Below are 20,476 nucleotides of genomic sequence, written 5' to 3' on the forward strand. Positions count from 1 at the left end.
GAGCTGTGGAGGCTGTCATTGAATATATTTAAGGCGGAGATAGACAGATTTTTAAATGATACGGCAGTCAAGGGTTATGGGGAGCGGGCGGGGAAGTGGAGCTGAGTCCATGATCAGATCAGCCGTGACCTTATTGAAGGCTCGAGGGGCCGAATGGCCGACTGCTGCTCCTGTTTCTTATGTCCTTATGTAAAGGAAAGGCTTTGTTTTACGGTTTGCATCTATGAGCTGCAGTGCGTGAGTATCCCATTCTCGTGCGGTTCCCCTGATGGGTGCGAATGCTTTTCCTCCTCCTTGCAGCGCAAATGTCACGGGGAGTCGGGAAAATTTGGACAATGAGACTGAGACGGAATCTGTGGTGTTGTCGCGGAGAGAGAAACCTCGGCGCAGAGAGAGTATGGAACATGGTAAGGGCAACGATGGGCGACCCGGAGGAGGGAATGCTGAAGGGGGGAATACCCGGGGGAGGGAATGCTGAAGGGGAAATACCCGGGGGAGGGAATGCTGAAGGGGGAATACCCGGAGGGGGGAATGCTGAAGGGGGGGTTACCCGCTGTAACCTAGGTTGGTGCTGAGCAATTAGTTGTGCACACAAATATTTGTACAGAAACTTTTTGAAATTCCTAAGTGACCGGATATGTACGACTGAACTCCGTTGCTTTCAAGCCACTTATATTGCAAGAGATACAACGGCCCCAATCCCAGTGACTTTGGTGTCTGTCTACACTGCATGGTGTGGCATGGAACCTTAAAGGTTCAAGCACTGGACTGGACTGAGTTTGGGTGTATATTTTTCTCAGAGTTCCTGTTTCTGGGAATGGGAAAAAAACCATCCAGTGCTGGAAGGTATGCACGTGTAGAGTTAGGGTTTTTTTTCAAAAATATATATTATTCATATAAAAATTTTACAATACATTGGAAAATAGTTCAATACCTTGCGGTCAGCAATTCCATACAATTCATTTGGATGCTGGCAGCAATTCCATACAATTCATTTGGATGCTGGCAGCAGTTCCATACAATGCACTAGCGTGCATTTCATATCAAGGTACAGGTTAGTACAATCCGTAAATCACGTTACATGTAGCACTGTGCCAATAAGGGTATTACATGGAGCAGATAAGAACAGGTTTACATTACATTCCAGGATACATTTTAATACCCATCACCAATCACGTTACATGTAGCACTGTGCAGATGAAAGCAGTACACGGAACAGATGAGAATACATTTACATTTCTTTACAAGTTACTAAACAGTGCAGAGACTTACATTATACATGGCACAACACAGGTGTTTTTCAGTACATGGTGCTCTATGTATACAAGCAGATTAACAAGTACAGCCCGAGGGGGGCCTGATTCCATCCCCTGGGTTTACCGTGACGGAAGGGCCTTAAGCTGTGGCTCTTCCCCATCGTGCCTTTGCGGCGACATCACCAATCTTTAGTGCGTCCCTCAGCACGTACTCCTGGACCTTGGATTGCGCCAGTCTGCAACACTCGGCCGTGGACATCTCCTTGCTCTGGAAGACCAGCAAGTTTCGGTGTAGAGTTAGGGTACAATTGCACCGCTGTAATGGCAGTTAAGGTTTTTCAAAATTTGTTCATGGGATGTGGGTGCGCTGGCATTTATTGCCTTCGAGAAGGTGATGGTGAGCCGCCTTCTTGAACCGCTGCAGTCCGTGTGGTGAAGGTGCTCCCACAGTGCTGTTAGGGAGGGAGTTCCGGGATTGTGACCCAGCGACGATGAAGGAACGGCCGATATATTTCCAAGTCGGGATGGTGTGTGACTGGGAGGGGAACGTGGAGGTGGTGGTTTTCCCATGCGCCTGCTGCCCTTGTCCTTCTAGGCGGTAGAGGTCGCGGGTTTGGGAGATGCTGCCGAAGAAGCCTTGGTGAGTTGCTGCAGTGCCTCTTGTAGATGGTACACACTGCACGGTGCGCCGGTGATGTGACCACAGTGATGTGTCCTATTCTCTCCTAGGTCCCAGAGTTAATGGACACCCAAAGATGGAGCGCCATCTTGCTGGCTACGAGAGTTCGTCCACACTCCTCAGCAGCGAGCTAGAAACAACCAGTTTCTGCGATTCAGACGAGGATGACGCAGCTAGCAGGTACCTCTCCCATGTAACGACCTCTCTAATTCTGGCTCCGAGAGCTCCCTTCTGGCCCTCGGGAGAAAAAATTTGTCCTCCAAGCGGCGATGTCTCTCTTGCCTTCAGTTTTGTCATGTGTAGGGCTCTCTTGCTCTCCCTCACTCTCTTTTGCTGGGTTCCCACCATTTTATCAGTGCTGCGACCGTCACTGAGTGTCTGACCGTTCCTAACTTGTTCCTCCTAAGCAGCAAACGCGCTGCCGTACCCGCAGCTCCTCTTCCTCCTCATCGCTCTTCCCCTCAACATCAACAACAATAACGTCTTTAATGTAGTAATAACCTTCGAAGTCGCTCGGCAGGAACATTATAAAACAAAATTTGAAACCAAGCCACATAAGGAAATATTAGGGACAGGTGACCCAATATCTTGGTCAAAGAGGTCGGTTTTCAGGAGCGTCTTAAAGGAGGGGAGAGAGGCGGGGAGGTTTAGGGAGGGAGTTCCAGAGCTTGGGGCCCAGGCAACAGAAGGCACGGCCACCGATGGTGGAACGATTATAATCAGGGGGATACGCAAGAGGCCAGAATTAGAGGAGTGCAGAGATCTCGGGAGGTTTGTGAGGTGATTACAGAGATAGGGAGGGGGCGAGGGTCATGGGGCAATCTGAACACGAGGATGAGAATTTTAAAACGGAGGCGTTGCCGGACCGGGAGCCAATGTAGGTGAGCGAGCGGTGGGGGGGGGGGGATGATGGCCAGGAGTGCATTTGCAGACTGTCGGTCTCACAGTAGATCATGTTGTGTTTTATTAGGTTTTTCTTTGACCGTTTTATTTTCCTTCCCCGCCCCCCCCCCCCCCAGATTCAGCAGCTCCACCGAGCAGAGCAACTCTTCCCGGATCCTGAAACGCCATCGCCGCAGACGGAAGCAACGCCCCCCGCGGCTCGAGCGGGTAAGCCCTCAATGGCCCGCCGTCTAATTGACTTTGTAGACGCGGCCTTTTCGTCTTTTAAATCGCAAAAGAGAAGTACAAATGAGCAAGACCGTTCGGCCCATCTGTCTCGTCCCTCGCGAGAAACCTATAGCCCACCCATCGCGGAATGCTACTACCCTGTTGAATGATTCCAGTTTCCACCTCCACTCCCCTAATCGGGCAATTGCCGACGTTCATTGCTCTGTGTGATACAGACTTATACGGCACGTCGTTTTCATAGGCAGTCCCTCGGAATCGAGGAAGACTTGCTTCCACTCTTAAAATGAGTCCTTAGGTGGCTGAACAGTCCAATACGAGAACCACAGACTCTCACAGGTGGGACAGACAGTGGTTGAGGGAAGGGGAGGGTGGGACTGGTTTGCCGCACGCTCCTTCCGCTGCCTGCGCTTGGTTTCTGCATGCTCTCGGCGACGAGATTCAAGGTGCTCAGTGCCCTCCCGAATGCACTTCCTCCACTTAGGGCGGACTGGTCTTTGGCCAGGGACTCCCAGGTGCCGGTGGGGATGTTGCACTTTATCAGGGAGGCTATGAGGGTGTCCCTTGTAACGTTTCCTCTGCCCACCTTTAGCTCGTTTGCCATGAAGGAGTTCATGCTCGGACACTGTAAGTTGGGGTTTTTGGCCACCTTCCCCTCGAGCCACAACATGTTTTGCTGCAGGCAATCCCAGCTTGGGACACAGGCGTCCAATGGGTGCTTGAGCTGCCGAGGTGGGGTGGGGTGGGATTAAGATAAAGGTCCGTCAGCCGGAACATCCCTCACCTCCCATGGGTCTCTTGGCTCGGACCCCGTCACCCCTAGCGACAGCCCGCTCGCTCACAGGAGAATCATTCACAGAATGATACGGCACAGGAGGAGGTCATTGGGCCCATCGAGCCTGTGCCGGCTCTGTGAGCGAGCGATCCCATCAGTCCCACTCCCCCTGCTCTTTCCCCACAGCCCGGTGAATGTTTCCCCGTCAAGTATTTATCCAATTCCCGGTTTGAAAGTTACTATTGAATCTGCTCCCACCGCCCTTTCAGGCAGCGCGTTCCCGATCACAACAACTCGCTGCGTAAACACATTCTCCCCATCTCCCCCTCTGGTTCCATCGCCGATTATCGTCAATCTGTGTCCCTCTGGTTACCGACCCTCCTGCCCCGGGAACAGTCTCTCCTTATTTACTCCATCAAAATCCCCAGTCATTTTGAACAGTTCTGTTAAATCTCCGAATTGAAGCTTTTCTGCTTTTAAACCTACATAGGCCTCCTCGTTCAGCAGTGTGACTGACTCGACAATGTCCCTGAACATCATCACAGTCACGTTGAACATGGGTAAGTGAGTAGCTCTGTGCTCTGGAATGCTGATGGCGTTTGCTGATACTATACCCGCTGTGCTCGAGTATCTTGGTTTTATCATGAGGTTTCTATGCTGTGCGAGCTGGCTGCCTCTCGCTTGTGCGTAGATATTGCAGCACAGAGTGGTACCATTCGGCTTGACACACACAACTGACTGAGTGTCAGTGTGGCTCAGTGGTAGCCCTCGAGCACAAAATCTAGGCTGACACTCCCAGCCTAGTACTGAGGGAGCACTGCATTGTCGGAGGGGCAGTTCTGAGGGAGCACTGCATTGTCGGAGGGGCAGTACTGAGGGAGCGCCGCACTGTCGGAGGGGCAGTACTGAGGGAGCGCCGCACTGTCGGAGGGGCGGTACTGAGGGAACGCCGCACTGTCGAAGGGGCAGTACTGAGGGAGCGTTGCACTGTCGGAGGGGCTATACTGAGGGAGCGCCGCACTGTCGGAGAGGCGGTACTGAGGGAGCGCCGCACTGTCAGAGGGGCGGTACTGAGGGAGCGCCGCACTGTCGGAGGGGCAGTACTGAGGGAGCGCCGCACTGTCGGAGGGGCGGTACTGAGGGAGCGCCGCACTGTCGGAGGGGCGGTACTGAGGGAGCGCCACACTGTCAGAGGGGCAGTACTGAGGGAGCGCCGCACTGTCGTAGGGGCGGTACTGAGGGAGTGCCGCACTGTCAGAGGGGCAGTACTGAGGGAGCGCCGCACTGTCGGAGGGGCGGTACTGAGGGAGCGCCACACTGTCAGAGGGGCGGTACTGAGGGAACGCCGCACTGTCGGAGGGGCAGTACTGAGGGAGCACTGCAAAGTCTGAGGTGCTGTCTTTCGCGTGAGATGTTAAACCGAGTTCCCCTCTGCCCCCAATGGTGGTCTTCACAGTGTTTGGGAAGTCCAGTGGTCGTGAAAGGCGCTGTAGAAATGCAAGCTCCTCCTTTCTAGAAATTGTACAAATAATTAAACGCAACAGTTGCAGATGTTGATTTCGAGCTCTGGTAAATATCCCGATCCCGATCATCAATAAAGTAATAATGATTTCATTTTCTCCAACTGCAGAAAAGTACAACTTTCTGGGCATCAGTATCGTGGGCCAGAGCAACGAGCGAGGGGACGGAGGGATTTACATCGGCTCAATAATGAAAGGCGGGGCGGTGGCGGCGGACGGCAGGATCGAACCTGGCGATATGCTGTTGCAGGTAACTGGGAACGGCCGCACGTCAGGGGGCTCTCGGGGTTCAGTGAGGCCGAGCTCGCGGGGTGTCATGGGGAAAGTGTTGGGGCCTGTTTAATTGCAGGGTTTAGCGGGAAACAAATCAGAATTTCATTGTAGTTTTAGCATTAATTTCCCATCACAATCATCTCCTGGAGTTGCTGACTCATAATGGAGTACCATTCCACAGGCACCAGCATCTCTCCAGTGCCCATCCTTCATCTGTCAATCTAGATCACCCCCTGTGCTCGCTGCCCCGTGTCCTAACTCGCACCGAGTCCCACTCACCCATCACCCCCTGTGCTCGCTGCCCCGTGTCCTAACTTGCACCGAGTCCCGCTCACCCATCACCCCCTGTGCTCGCTGCCCCGTGTCCTAACTCGCATCGAGTCCCGCTCACCCATCACCCCCTGTGCTCGCTGCCCCCGTGTCCTAACTCGCACCGAATCCCGGTCACCCATCAGCCCCTGTGCTCGCTGCCCCGTGTCCTAACTCGCACCGAGTCCCGCTCACCCATCACCCCCTGTGCTCGCTGCCTCGTGTCCTAACTCGCACCGAGTCCCGCTCACCCATCACCCCTGTGCTCGCTGACCCCCGTGTCCTAACTCGCACCGAGTCCCGCTCACCCATCACCCCTGTGCTCGCTGACCCCGTGTCCTAACTCGCATCGAGTCCCGCTCACCCATCACCCCCTGTGCTCGCTGCCCCGTGTCCTAACTCGCATCGAGTCCCGCTCACCCATCACCCCCTGTGCTCGCTGCCTCGTGTCCTAACTCGCACCGAGTCCCGCTCACCCATCACCCCTGTGCTCGCTGACCCCGTGTCCTAACTCGCACCGAGTCCCGCTCACCCATCACCCCCTGTGCTCGCTGACCTACATTGGCTCCCGGTTAAGCAACGTCTCAATTTCAAAATTCTCATCCTTGTTTACAAATCCCTCCATGGCCCTCGCCCCTCCCTATCTCTGTAATCTCCTCCAGCCTCACAACCCCCGAGATATCTGCGCTCCTCTAATTCTGCCCTCCTGACCATCCCTGATTATAATCGCTCCACCATCGGTGGCCGTGCCTTCTGTTGCCTGGGCCCCAAGCTCTGGAACTCCCTCCCTAAACCTCACTACCTCTCTCCTTCAAGACGCTCCTTAAAACCGACCTCTTTGACCAAGTCCTGCGCTAATTTCTACTTGTGCGGCTCGGTGTTCATTTTCTGTCTCCTGTGAAGCACCTTGGGACGTTTCACTATGTTAAAGCTGCTATATAAATGCAAGTTGTTGTAGACGGTGAGTGTTGGTGGGACTGCATCACGGCCAATCACACTCTCCCTCAACATCCACAAATGTGCACCTTGCCTTCCAGCGGGGGTCGCTGGCTAGCCATTGGGATGGGAAATGCCGGCTGTGTTTAACCAGCCAGGAGTCTGAGGCTACTGGCAGTCTACACCCCCACCCCCACCCCCACCAATGTTCCTGTCAAGCTGAGCGTCCATGCAGCGATCTGGAGATTCCACGCAGCCCGCTCAACGGATTTACACTTGAAAAAAGCCACATGTGAGCGAGAAACTTAATGGGTCGCAAAGCCCATTAAAGGGGCCATGCACCCCCCAAAATTAGCGGGAACATTGTCTCCCCCCCTCCAACCCACCACCCACCCGCTAGATTGGAGACCAAAATAGGGACCATTGGGTCAGAATAACTCAGTAGCACATTGGACACTTAACCAATTGAGCCTATTCTGAGATACCAGCATTTAATATTGAACAGTCGGTGTCGTACAGTAGTGTAGTGTGGGTCTCTGTCGGGAGCAGAATTGTTGCGTTCACGTGCGACTGCTCGGATAGAAGGCTTCCTACATCACTCACTCCAGGTCCTTCTGACCCCTTCAGGTGAACGATATAAACTTCGAGAACATGAGCAATGACGATGCCGTACGGGTTCTGAGGGAGATCGTACACAAGCCTGGGTAAGTGACAATGCCACCTGAATCCTGCCTCCACCCCCCAGCCTTACTATATTTATGTTAATATATTTCAAAAGAGAGAGGCCACTGTTGACTTCACATGGAATGTGAAGTTTATTGTTCTTGGCCGATGAGGGCTAACGTCAGCAAACACCTCACACAAATTGTGTCAATGCCTGGAATCGTCTCCGGGTAGGGCAGTGCAGGGAAATAGGTCTGGAGTCACTCACAAGGCAGTGAGGCACTGCAATAGGGGTGTTCACCTTCTCGTGGAAGGATGAGCTTGATGGGCCAAATGGCCTCCCCCATCTGTGCTCACTGGGAGGGAGGGGTACATGAGGAAGTTGAGCCTGGTTGAAGCAGGTTTTGCACCTGGACCTGAATGACTGTACGGCCATTTCTCATGTTCCACTTCCTAATGTGTTCTGTGATGCTTAGAGTGCTTCGGTACTTTGTTCGACGTTAATCTGTGTGCTTTTTCCTGTTTTAAGGCCGATCATTTTAACAGTTGCCAAGTGCTGGGACCCATCGCCTCAGGGTTATTTCACATTGCCCAGAAGTAAGTATCATACCAGCTGTTTGAAGATTTAACCTTTCACTGCAGTTAAGAGCAGAATGTTCTGTGCCCCCTAAATAGATTTTTATTGACTTGTGTGAGTACATTTTTCAATGCCTCAAGCTCAAATTTTAACGACACTTGGCTGTCGCATCAAATACTCCCAGGGCAGGTACAGCACGGGGTTAGATACAGAGTAAAGCTCCCTCTACACTGTCCCATCAAACACTCCCAGGGCAGGTACAGCACGGGGTTAGATACAGAGTAAAGCTCCCTCTACACTGTCCCATCAAACACTCCCAGGGCAGGTACAGCATGGGGTTAGATACAGAGTAAAGCTCCCTCTACACTGTCCCATCAAACACTCCCAGGGCAGGTACAGCACAGGTTAGATACAGAGTAAAGTTCCTTCTACACTGTCCCATCAAACACTCCCAGGGCAGGTACAGCACGGGGTTAGATACAGAGTAAAGCTCCCTCTACCCTCTACACTGTCCCATCAAACACTCCCAGGGCAGGTACAGCATGGGGTTAGATTCAGAGTAAAGTTCCCTCTACACTGTCACATCAAACACTCCCAGGGCAGGTACAACACGGGGTTAGATACAGAGTAAAGCTCCCTCTACACTGTCCCATCAAACACTCCCAGGGCAGGTACAGCACGGGGTTAGATACAGAGTAAAGCTCCCTCTACACTGTCCCATCAAACACTCCCAGGGCAGGTACAGGGGGTTAGATACAGAGTAAAGTTCCCTCTACACTGTCCCATCAAACACTCCCAGGGCAGGTACAGGGGGTTAGATACAGAGTAAAGCTCCCTCTACACTGTCCATCAAACACTCCCAGGGCAGGTACAGCACGGGTTAGATACAGAGTAAAGCTCCCTCTACACTGTCCCATCAAACACTCCCAGGGCAGGTACAGCACGGGGTTAGATACAGAATAAAGCTCCCTCTACACTGTCCCATCAAACACTCCCAGGGCGGGTACAGGGGGTTAGATACAGAGTAAAGCTCCCTCTACACTGTCCCATCAAACACTTCAAGGGCGGGTACAGGGGGTTAGATACAGAGTAAAGCTCCCTCTACACTGTCCCATCAAACACTTCCAGGGCAGGTACAGCACGGGTTAGATACAGAGTAAAGCTCCCTCTGTCCCATCAAACACTTCCAGGGCAGGTACAGCACGGGTTAGATACTGAGTAAAGCTCCCTCTGTCCCATCAAACACTCCTAGGGCAGGTACGGCACGGGGTTAGATACAGAGTAAAGCTCCCTCTGTCCCATCAAACACTTCCAGGGCAGGTACAGCACGGGTTAGATACAGAGTAAAGCTCCCTCTTTACTGGGACTAATCGGAGAGCTCTTTGAAAGAGCTGGCACGATGGGCCGAATGGCCTCCTCCTGTGCCGTATGATTCTATCTCGTGCCCTCTGCTGGAATATGAGTGTGTGGGTGTTGGGTGAGGACCATTTCTGGACGTGTGGCGTACATTCCCTGTCCCCAATGTGTGAGTAACCTGTGGGCACTCAGTGCAACGGGTCTCACATGAAAATTGGGCGACATGCTGCAGGGCACAAGGTGACAGCATGGGTCAGTGCCGTCTGGAGAGGAGTGGGCAAAATCTACTGAGGGGCATTTAATTGTTGGAGTATTGAAGTGTATTGTTGCATCTGTTGGTGAGTTACCATGTTGATGATATTCTTTTCCTGTTTTTTTTTGCTGTCTTTTCTCTCTCCTCTACAGGTGTTCCACACTCACTGATGCGATTCTCTGTGCCTCTTTCTGTAGATGAGCCGATCCGGCCTATCGATCCCGCCGCTTGGGTTTCTCATTCTGTCGCATTGACTGGAGCGTACCCAGCTTACGGCGCCAGCTCGTCCATGAGCACCATCACCTCGAGCAGCTCAATTACCGAAACCGAACGTGAGTGACTCCCGCTGGGTGGCCCTGCGTCACTAGCCGAGGGAAGGACCGGGCGCGCAGGTTGCCGACAACGTTCCCGCTCCCTGGATCCCGCGCAGCCGACTTTTCAACGGAACCCCCCCCCCCTCCATGCATGCGCACCATTTTGAATGGCCCCCACGCAGCCCCTTAAAGGGGCCACATGGCGACAATACGATTGGAGGGAACAATGTTGTAGACCCAAGGGTTCGGGATCCTCAGACGTGTACTGGGATTGAGTCAGCTAAGACGGTGCAGCTCGTCAGCAAAGCACTGGTACGCGCCCTCCTGCTTGTACAGGTAGGACAGCCCTACCCGTGAAGGCATTAGTTTGCGGACGCTCCCAGAGCAGAATGAGTAGCATCGCAGCCCCCACTGACCGGTCGTCTGCTCCAGGTTCCATTACTGGGCCGCATGGCCAGCCACTCACCAACCGTGCCCGGAGTATTGTGAATCTCTCTCGTTTCAGGTATTAGATGGCCGAGTATGTCACAGAGGATTGACTTGGCTCTGAACTGTTGATGGGCCTGCCATTTTGGGGCTACGCAGAGACTGCGCCTCCTCCCCTCCCAATTCCCCAGAAACCCAACTGGACCAGCCACATAATTACCGTGGCAACAAGAGCAGGTCAGAGACTGGGTATTCTGCGGCGAGTGTCTCACCTTCTGACTCCCCAAAGCCTTTCCACCATCTACAAGGCACAAGTCAGGAGTGTGATGGAACACTCTCCACTTGCCTGGATGAGTTGCAGCTCCAACAACACTCGAGAAGCTCGACACCATCCAGGACCAAGCAGCCCGCCTGATTGGCACGCTACCCACCACCTTCAACACTCACTCCCTCCACCACCGGCGCACCGTGGCTGCAGTGTGCACCATCTACAAGATGCACTGCAGAAACTCACCAAGGCTTCTTCGGCAGCACCTCCCAAACCCACGACCTCTACCGCCTAGAAGGACAAGGGCAGCAGGCGCATGGGAACACCACCACCTCCACGTTCCCCTCCCAGTCACACACCATCCCGACTTGGAAATATATCGACCGTTCCTTCATCGTCGCTGGGTCACAATCCTGGAACTCCTTCCCTAACAGCACTGTGGGAGCACCTTCACCACACTGACTGCAGCGGTTCAAGAAGGCGGCTCACCACCATCTTCTCAAGGGGCAATTAGGGACGGGCAATAAATGCCGGCCTTGCCCGTGACGTCCTCATCGCAGGAACGAATTTTTAAAAATAGCCACGTTGATTAGATATTGTGGTACCCAGTGCACAGCGCCCTGGAGTGGTGGAACACAGGTTCACATCTCCAGACGTTGCGTTTCTGACCTTGGCTGCCCTATTGATTGGGCATGGTAACAAGAGGCAACTTGCCTCCAGCTGTTGCTGCGTCGCCCCCACCCCAGTGGCCTGTTAATGGCATTACCAGAGCCTGGGGGCAGGTTGTGGGTCTGCCAGTCACGTCACAGGCCTGAAGACGTACAGTAAGAGTAAGCGGAGGGAACAGATGTTCTGTTTGTGTTGGGCCAGTGGCCTCTGTTGCAATCTCTGGCAAATCTTGTGCTGTAATCGGTTTGCAAAATCTTTCTCCAGGGTTTGATGACTTCAACTTGTCGATCCACACGGATATGATGTCTGTCGCTAAGGCGATGGCCTCCCCAGAATCTGGCCTTGAAGTTCGAGACAGAATGTGGTTGAAAATTACAATCCCCAATGCATTTTTAGGTAGGTTTTGTTAATCAGACTTGCATTACCCAACATACAGGGTATTAACACTGCCATGGTCACAACTGCAAAGGTGCTTGCTGTATCGAGTTTCTCCTTACTCAGCAAGGTGAAGGTGACTCAATGTGTAATCGTAGAGTTCCTGTTCAGAAAACAGGTTATTTACAGTGTAACTGTATGAGGCTCCTGCTTGTTCAGGGGATGGGTTACTTCCTGCATAACCAGAGTTATTCTTTACATCAAGGGTCACGCATTGTGTAACTGTACAGAGTCCCTGTTTATTCAGGGTAAGGGTCACTCACTGTAACTGTACAGAGTCACTGTTTATTCAGGGTAAGGGTCACTCACTGTAACTGTATAGAGTCACTGTTTATTCAGGGTAAGAGTCACTCACTGTAACTGTACAGAGTCACTGTTTATTCAGGGTAAGGGTCACTCACTGTGTAACTGTACAGAGTCACTGTTTATTCAGTAGGTTAAGGATTACTCACTGTGTAACTTTTCAGGGAGATATCTGTACACGGACTGCTGTCTCTCAATCCCCTCTCCCTCAGGCAGATATCTGTACACTGACTAGTGCCTCTCAGCCCCTCTCCCTCAGGGGGATATCTGTACACTGACTGCTGTCTCTCAGTCCCTCTCTCTCAGAGATATCTGTACACGGACTGCTGTCTCTCAATCCCCTCTCCCTCAGGGGGATATCTGTACACTGACTGGTGTCCTTCAGTCCCTCTCCCTCAGGGAGATATCTGTACACTGACTGGTGTCTCTCAGTCCCTCTCTCTCAGGGAGATATCTGTACACTGACTGGTGTCTCTCAGTCCCTCTCCCTCAGGGAGATATCTGTACACTGACTGGTGTCTCTCAGTCCCTCTCCCTCAGGGAGATATCTGTACACTGACTGGTGTCCCTAAGTCCCTCTCAGGGGAATATCTGTACACTGACTGGTGTCTCTCAGTCCCGCTCTCTCGGAGATATCTTTACACTGACTGGTGTCTCTCAGTCCCTCTCTCTCTCGGAGATATCTGTACACTGGTGTCTCTCAGTCCCTCTCCCTCAGGAAGATATCTGTACACTGACTGGTGTCTCTCAGTCCCTCTCTCTCTCGGAGATATCTGTACACTGACTGGGGTTTCAGTCCCTCTCCCTCAGGAAGATATCTGTACACTGACTGGGGTCTCTCAGTCCCTCTCCCTCAGGGAGCTATCTCTACACTGACTGGGGTCTCAGTCCCTCTCCCTCAGGGAGATATCTGTACATTGACTGGGGTCTCAGTCCCTCTCCCTCAGGAAGATATCTGTACACTGACTGGTGTCTCTCAGTCCCTCTCCCTCAGGGAGATATCTGTACACTGACTGGGGTCTCAGTCCCTCTCCCTCAGGGAGATATCTGTACATTGACTGGTGTCTCTCAGTCCCCTCTCCCTCAGGGAGATACCTATACACTGACTGGTGTCTCTCAGTCCCCTCTCCCTCAGGGAGATACCTATACACTGACTGGTGTCTCTCAGTCCCTCTCCCTCAGGGAGCTATCTCTACACTGACTGGTGTCTCTCAGTCCCTCTCCCTCAGGGAGCTATCTCTACACTGACTGGGGTCTCAGTCCCTCTCCCTCAGGGAGCTATCTCTACACTGACTGGGGTCTCAGTCCCTCTCCCTCAGGGAGATATCTCTACACTGACTGGGGTCTCAGTCCCTCTCCCTCAGGGAGCTATCTCTACACTGACTGGGGTCTCAGTCCCTCTCCCTCAGGGAGCTATCTCTACACTGACTGGGGTCTCAGTCCCTCTCCCTCAGGGAGATATCTCTACACTGACTGGGGTCTCAGTCCCTCTCCCTCAGGGAGCTATCTCTACACTGACTGGGGTCTCAGTCCCTCTCCCTCAGGGAGATATCTCTACACTGACTGGGGTCTCAGTCCCTTACCCAACACTGTCTGCCATTCTTGTCGGTGATGATGCCTGTTCCAGTTGCCTCTGCCCACACTTTCTTTGCCTGCGGTCTCACTATTGCAGTGGTGATGGGACTAAAACTGTGTGTTGTTCACAGGCTCCGACGTTGTGGACTGGCTGTACCACCACATCGAGGGTTTCCAGGATCGACGAGAGGCGAGGAAGTACGCGAGCAACCTGCTGAAGGCTGGCTTCATCCGCCACACCGTCAACAAAATCACCTTCTCCGAGCAGTGTTACTACATCTTCGGGGACTTCAGCGGCTGCGAGAATTGTGAGTGCGAGAGCGCGGAGCCTCCGTCAGGTCTTTGGCAGTGAGAGTTCAAGGAGAGAATTTTCAAAAAATCTTTCCTGTTACCATGTGCTGGAAGTAACGCTACAATTATATAAAGCTCGGGTCAGACCCCGTCCGGAGTAACTGCGTCCAGTCCTGGGCCCCGCCCCTCAGGAAGGGTATATCGGCCTCGGAGGGAGAGCAGAGCAGACTCCCCAGACTGATACCCGGGACTGAAAGGGTTAAATGATGAGGGCAGGTCCCACAGACTGGGCTTGTGTTCTCTCGAGTGTAGAAGATTAAGGGGCGATCTAATCGAGGGGTTTAAAGGAGTTGACGGGGTAGAGAGAGTGAGAAACTATTCCCTCTGGTGGGAGGAGTCCAGAACAAGGGGGGCGTCACATTAAAATGAGAGCCAGGCCGTTCAGGGTGATGTCAGGAAACACTTCTTCACACAAAGGGCCGTGGGAATCTGGAACTCTCTCCCCAAAAGCTGCTGAGGCCGGGGGTCAATTGGAAATTTCAACACTGAGATCGGTAGATTTTTAAGGGTAAGGGTATTAAGTGTTACGGAGCCAAGGCGGGTAAATGGAGTTAAGATACAGAATCAGCTGCGATCTAATTGAATGGCCTCCTCCTGTTCCTACGCACCAGTTTGCTTGGAGAGGGTTACATTGCTGGGGAAAGAGCAGGAAAATCGAGGGTGATGCAGGGTTCGAATACCAAGGACACGAATGAAAAATGAGGGTGTTAAGGGTAAGAAGGGAAGTGGATGTGAATGTTACCTAAAGGATGCCGGTGAGGTGGAGTAAGTTACCCGGGGGGGGGGGGAGGGGGGCACCACAGCAGGCCGTATCAACGGGTTTGAGGCCATTGGATGTGCTTCTGGAGGAAGAAGAGTTTGAGGAGGAGGTGGGTTGTGGGGTTAAATTGAAACGAGTGGGCTGATTGCACCGAACAGCCTTTCCATAATAATTCCATAAAAAGCAAAGCAAGCACTCGGGTTTATTTCGAGAGGGATAGAATTGAAACGTAGTGAAGTCGTGCTAGACCTGTATCGAACCGTGGTTAGACTACACGTGGAGCACTGCGTACAGTTCTGGTCACCATATTATAAAAAGGATGTGGAGGTACTGGAGAGGGTGGAGAGAAGATTGACAAGGATGATACCAGAAATGCGAGGGTATACATATCGGGAAAGGATGAACAGGCTGGGTCTCTTTTCTCTTGAATAGAGAAGGCTGAGGGGTGAGCTAATAGAGGTCTTTAAAATGATGAAAGGTTTTGATGGAGTGGATACAGAGAGAATGTTTCCACTTGTGGGGAAGAGCATAACTAGAGGCCATTGATATAAGACAGTCACCCAGAAACCCAATGGGGAATTCAGAAGAAACTTCTTTACCCAGAGAGTGGTGAGAATGTGGGAGAAGGGAATAGAGGGTTATGCTGATAGATTTAGATGGGGAAAGACCGGAGGAGGCTCGAGTGGAGCATAAACACCGGCACGGACTGGTTGGGCCGAAGGGCCTGTTTCTGGGCCGTGTATCCCGTGTGATCCGATATACTCTGTAAACTCAATGATCCAGATGCATTCCAAAAGGGTTCAGAGGCAATAGCAACTAAATGGTCCAGTTGTGATCCTGGATTTGCATCGAGTTATTAATTGCCTCCCTGTTTCTTTTCCACACTAGACTTGGCCAACCTGTCCTTGAACGATAACGACGGTTCGAGCGGCGCCTCGGACCAGGACACGCTGGCTCCCCTTCCCCACCCGGGCACCACCCCGTGGCCGATCATGCATTCCTTCCAGTACCCCTACCCACCCCCACACCCCTACTCCACGCAGCCGCCCAGTTACCACGAGCTCACCACCTACAGCTACGGAGGGGGCGGCAGTGCCGGCAGCCAACACAGCGAAGGTGAGCAAAGGTTTCACAGCGCCGTGCGGCCCATCGCGCCGGAGGCCCCAAATAGGTGGCAGTCTCGGGACAGCGGCGCTCTCGGTTTTTCCGCCGGTAATTTATTTACCTTTCCACCCTTTGCTCGTTCGCAGGAAGTCGAAGCAGCGGGTCGAACCGCAGCGAGAGCGAGAGACGCAAGGACAAGGACGGCAAGACGGTGGACTCCAAGTCGGGCAGCGGCAGCGAATCGGAGTACTCCACGCGGAGCAGCGTGCGGCGCGAACACGCCGGCAGCGAGCGCTCGGCCCCGGCCAGCGAGCACAGCCACCGGAGCCACCACCACTCGGTGATGGGCAGCGTGCGGTCCCACCACTCGGTCCACGCCTACGGGCCCCCCGGCGTGCCGCTGCAGTACAACCCCCTGATGGTGATGATGGTGCCCCAGCCCCCCTCGGCTGCCGTGCCCCCTGGGGCGCCGCCCGTCCGCGACCTGGCCTCCGTGCCCCCCGAGCTCACCGCCAGCCGCCAGTCCTTCCATATGGCCATGGGAAACCCCAGCGAGTTCTTTGTGGACGTCATGTGACTCGGACGTTAGCGCGGGGACCCCGGTTTTTTGGGGGGGCGGGGGGGGGGGGCGATCGACATCGCCGGAAAATCGGAAGAGGGTGCGAGAGTGAAGATCCGCTGCCAACTTTGTACACTGTAAATAACGTCACCTTTCGCACCACGCTCTGCACAGAGTCCAGCGCAGTTCTGAAACAAACCCCCCCCCCCCACCCCTCTTCACCCACCCCCGCACGAAGATGCCGAGTTCCCGGCTGACGTTCGAGGCAGTCGCTAACTCGGAGGACCCCGAGAATCCATCGCTGGAGCAGAGACCGAGACAAGTATTTTAACATAAACTGCGGTTTAGTGTAATTTAATTGAGGTATAAGTGCAATTCTGGCCTTTTTATCTCTTCTATTTTTTATTTGTATTATAAACCAAGACCGAGTATTATCGTCCACTGTAATCGCGAGATGCCCCTGTCGGGTTTGTGCCGCCTGCAACAGTAACAAAATCTCTCAGTGAAACGCCTGCCCGGGGATGCGTTTGAAATCGCAGCCCTGGCTGAGAATCCTGCTGCAGCCTCTTCCAGAGGCGAAGCAGCTTTGCACGTCTCCAGTGCCTTGCAGTGTATCGTAGGAGGAAAGTGGAAGGTCTGGCTTTATTTTAATTTTTAATTTTATAAATTGTAGAATAAAAGTAACCCGGCTCCGTCGTTGGAATGTTTTTTTTTGGAAGAAAAGAAAATCTGGTAATCAAGTCATTAGTGCAGTACTGCAATGATTTTGGAGTTTTACAACAAAAAAAAATTTAAAAAAAAATAAACTTGCAGTCTTTCGAATCTTTGCAGTAAACTCGACCTCGTCTCACTGAAGTTTTCTGTTTCTACAGCCGCGGTCCCTGCGTGTCTCGACGTACAGAGCACATGACGCCTGGTCTCGCTCCTTTCTGGGGGCTCACCGACAGCCACTTGCCCTTACACGGCGCCCTTTGTCATAGCACACTGTCCCAAGGCGTTTCACAGGAGCAATTAGCAAACAAGATTTGACGCTGAGCCACCTAAGGAGATATTAAGGACAGGTGACCAAAAGCTTGGTCAAAGAGGTAGGTTTTAAAGAGTGTGTTAAAGGAGGAGAGACAGAGAGAGGCGGAGAGGTTTAGGGAGGGAGTTCCAGAGCTTGGGGCCCAGGCAGCTGAAGGCACGGCCACCGATGGTGGAGCGATTATAATCAGGGATGGTCAAGGGACCAGAATTGGAGGACCGCAGAGTTCTTGGAGAGTTCATAGAAATCAGAGCACAGAAGGAGGCACCTTAGCCAGTCCCACTCCCCCACCCTTTCCCAGCAGCCCTAAAAATTTATTTCCTCCAGATACTTATCCAATTCCCTTTCGAAAGCCACGATTGAGTCGGCCTCCTTTCAGGCAGTGCATTCCTGATCCTAACCACTCGCTGCATACATTTTTTTTCCTCCTGTCTTCTTTGGTTCTTTTGTCAATCACCTTAAATCTGTGTCCCTCTGGTTCCCGACCCTTCCACCAATGGGAACAGTTTCTCTCTAACTACTCTGTCCGGACCCCTCGTGATTTTGAACACCTCGATCAAATCTCCTCTCAACCTTCTCTGCTCCAAGGAGAACAACCCCAGCTTCTCCAGTCTCCCCACGTCACTGAAGTCCCTCATCCCCTGGGACCATTCTGGTAAATCTCGGGTGGTAGGGCTGGAGGCGGTTACAGAGACAGGGAGGGAGGGGGGGGGGGCGAGATCATGGAGGGGTTTGAACACGAGCTTTGTTTCGCTGTGGCAGGTGGTGCTGTGTGGGTACCCTGGGTTTCCGCTCACTGATTTCTGTCGCCACCTCGTCCTGTCCCTTTTCAAATCCTCCCGTCTCTGAGGTGATGATGGAGTTTGTTTCAGAACTCGTCACTAGAAGGCCAGTCGGGGTAGATACAGAGAAACCCCCTTCTGATGGTGGGATCCAGAACAAATGGGGGCACACCCTTAAAATGCGAGCGAGGCCATTCAGGAGCTAAACTGAAACATGGTCGTGTCTTTCATGTCCTCAGGATATCCCAAAGTGCCTTGCATCCAGTGACGTACTTTTGAAGTGTAGACATTGTAGTAATGTAGGAAGCACTATTTTTCACATAAAGGGTACTGGAAATCTAGAACTCTCTTCCCCAAAAGGCCGGAGGTGTTGGGGGACAGTTTCGAGACAGAGGGCTAGATTTTTTGTTGGGTAAGGATAGCGAGGGGTATGGAGCAAAGGCAGGTACATGGGGTTGAGGTACAGATCAGCCGTGATTTGATTGAAGGTAGAACAGGCTGGAGGGGCTTAGTACTCCTGCACCAGCTCATGCTGTACGAGTATTCTGCGGTGGGGTATGGGGCATGTTCCACCACCAGACTGGTCTAATGAGACATTAAACAGGGGCTTTAGCCGCCTGTTCCAATGGTTCAGGTGGACGTTGGACATAAGATTTAGGAGCAGGAGTCGGCCATTCGGCCCCTCGAGCCTGCTCCGCCATTCAATGAGATCATGGCTGATCTTCGACCTCAACTCCGCTTTCCCGCCCGATCCCCATATCCCTTGATTCCCCTAATATTCAAAATTCTATCCCTCTCAGCCTTGAATATACTCAACGACCGAGCCTCCACAGCCTTCTGGGGCAGAGAATTCCAAAGATTCACCACCCTCTGAGTGAAGAAATTCCTCCTCATCTCAGTCCTAAATGGCCGACCCCTTATCCTGAGACTGTGACCCCTGGTTCTAGACTCCCCAGCCCGGGGGAAACATCCTCCCTGCATCTACCCTGTCAAGCCCTGTAAGAATTTTGTATGTTTCAATGAGATCACCTCTCATTCTTCTAAATTCGAGAGAATATCGGCCTAGTCTACTCAATCTCTCCTCATAGGACAATCCCTCCATCTCAGGAATCAGTCTGGTGAACCTTCATTGCACTCCCTCTGTGGCAAGTATATCCTTCCTTAGGTAAGGAGACCAAAACTGTACACAATACTCCAGGTGTGGTCTCACCAGGGCCCTGTACAATTACAGTAAGGCGTCTTTACTCTTATACTCAAATCCTCCTGTAATAAAGGCCAACATACCATTTGCTTTCTTAATTGCTTGCTGTACCTGCACGTTAACTTTCAGTGATTGGTGTACAAGGACAGCCAGGTCCCTCTGAAGGATGCATGAAGACGATCAGGGAGTTCTCCCAGAGTCCTGGCCCCGATCACCTACCAACCACTTCCACCAAAAACTGATGAGCTGTTCATTGAACCTCGGACTAATTCACCTTTGCGATGTTTTGAAGCAGTAAATGGAGGTCCTTCCGCCCATCCCATCTCCCTTCCGCCCCGCCGTCAGCTCTTCCAAGCCCAATGCGTCACCCGCTCCCGAGTCCCAGCCGACGCTGACCAGCCAGCCCCCTTGTGCTGGGAGCGGGTCTGCGTAACGTATAACTGCAACTTCCCCCGACCGTGGGCCGCATCACCCCACAGTGACAGCCGTGTCCCCTGGTCACGTGGGGACGTCGAGTAAAATCTGTTCGTGGTGAAAATCACAGACTTTCTGCAACTCGCTTCAGCAAGTGGCCGTTTGAGGTGGAAATAATGTAGTTAGGGGTGGGGGGGGAGGGGATAACAACGAGATGTTTGGAGCGAGAAAGGAGGTCCAACAGAACCGTTTCTCACCCGGGAGCTTTGCAGGAGATTCGGGGAAGATCAGTCACGCGGACAGTGTAAGGTACACTCGGAGGAGCTTCCGGAGCGAATAGGTGGAGGGGTATGGTGGGGCAGAGGGAGGGGGAGCAGCAGAAGGGTGGGGTGGAGTGGAGGGGTGGGGCGGGGCGGAGGGGTACGGTGGGGAGGGGGGGCGGAGGGAGGGAGAGGGTGGGGCGGAGGGATACAGTGGGCAAAGTTCCCTTTAAGCTGCGCAGCTTTTAAGTTGAAAACACTGCGCATGCGTGAGATTTCAATGGGCCGTGCACTCCCTTAAAGAGG

The 20,476-nt window shown here is 52.9% G+C and overlaps 1 protein-coding gene across 1 annotated transcript in view; it reads left to right on the forward strand.

Annotated features, from left to right (window-relative positions):
- dvl2 (dishevelled segment polarity protein 2) overlaps positions 1 to 17,315 on the forward strand; it is a 30,535-nt gene extending 13,220 nt beyond the window's left edge. The window contains exons 4-15 of the mRNA XM_070863328.1: positions 301 to 407; positions 1,986 to 2,115; positions 2,955 to 3,045; positions 4,329 to 4,398; positions 5,469 to 5,608; positions 7,504 to 7,580; positions 8,069 to 8,136; positions 9,923 to 10,057; positions 11,667 to 11,798; positions 13,847 to 14,023; positions 15,715 to 15,942; positions 16,077 to 17,315. Of these exons, the coding sequence (XP_070719429.1) occupies positions 301 to 407; positions 1,986 to 2,115; positions 2,955 to 3,045; positions 4,329 to 4,398; positions 5,469 to 5,608; positions 7,504 to 7,580; positions 8,069 to 8,136; positions 9,923 to 10,057; positions 11,667 to 11,798; positions 13,847 to 14,023; positions 15,715 to 15,942; positions 16,077 to 16,507 (1,786 nt within the window). The 3' untranslated portion in view covers positions 16,508 to 17,315. The remainder of the gene's footprint in view (positions 1 to 300; positions 408 to 1,985; positions 2,116 to 2,954; positions 3,046 to 4,328; positions 4,399 to 5,468; positions 5,609 to 7,503; positions 7,581 to 8,068; positions 8,137 to 9,922; positions 10,058 to 11,666; positions 11,799 to 13,846; positions 14,024 to 15,714; positions 15,943 to 16,076) is intronic.
- The last annotated feature ends 3,161 nt before the right edge of the window (positions 17,316 to 20,476 follow it).

This window comes from Pristiophorus japonicus, chromosome 20, assembly GCF_044704955.1.
Source record: "Pristiophorus japonicus isolate sPriJap1 chromosome 20, sPriJap1.hap1, whole genome shotgun sequence".
Taxonomy (NCBI): Eukaryota; Metazoa; Chordata; class Chondrichthyes; family Pristiophoridae; genus Pristiophorus; species Pristiophorus japonicus.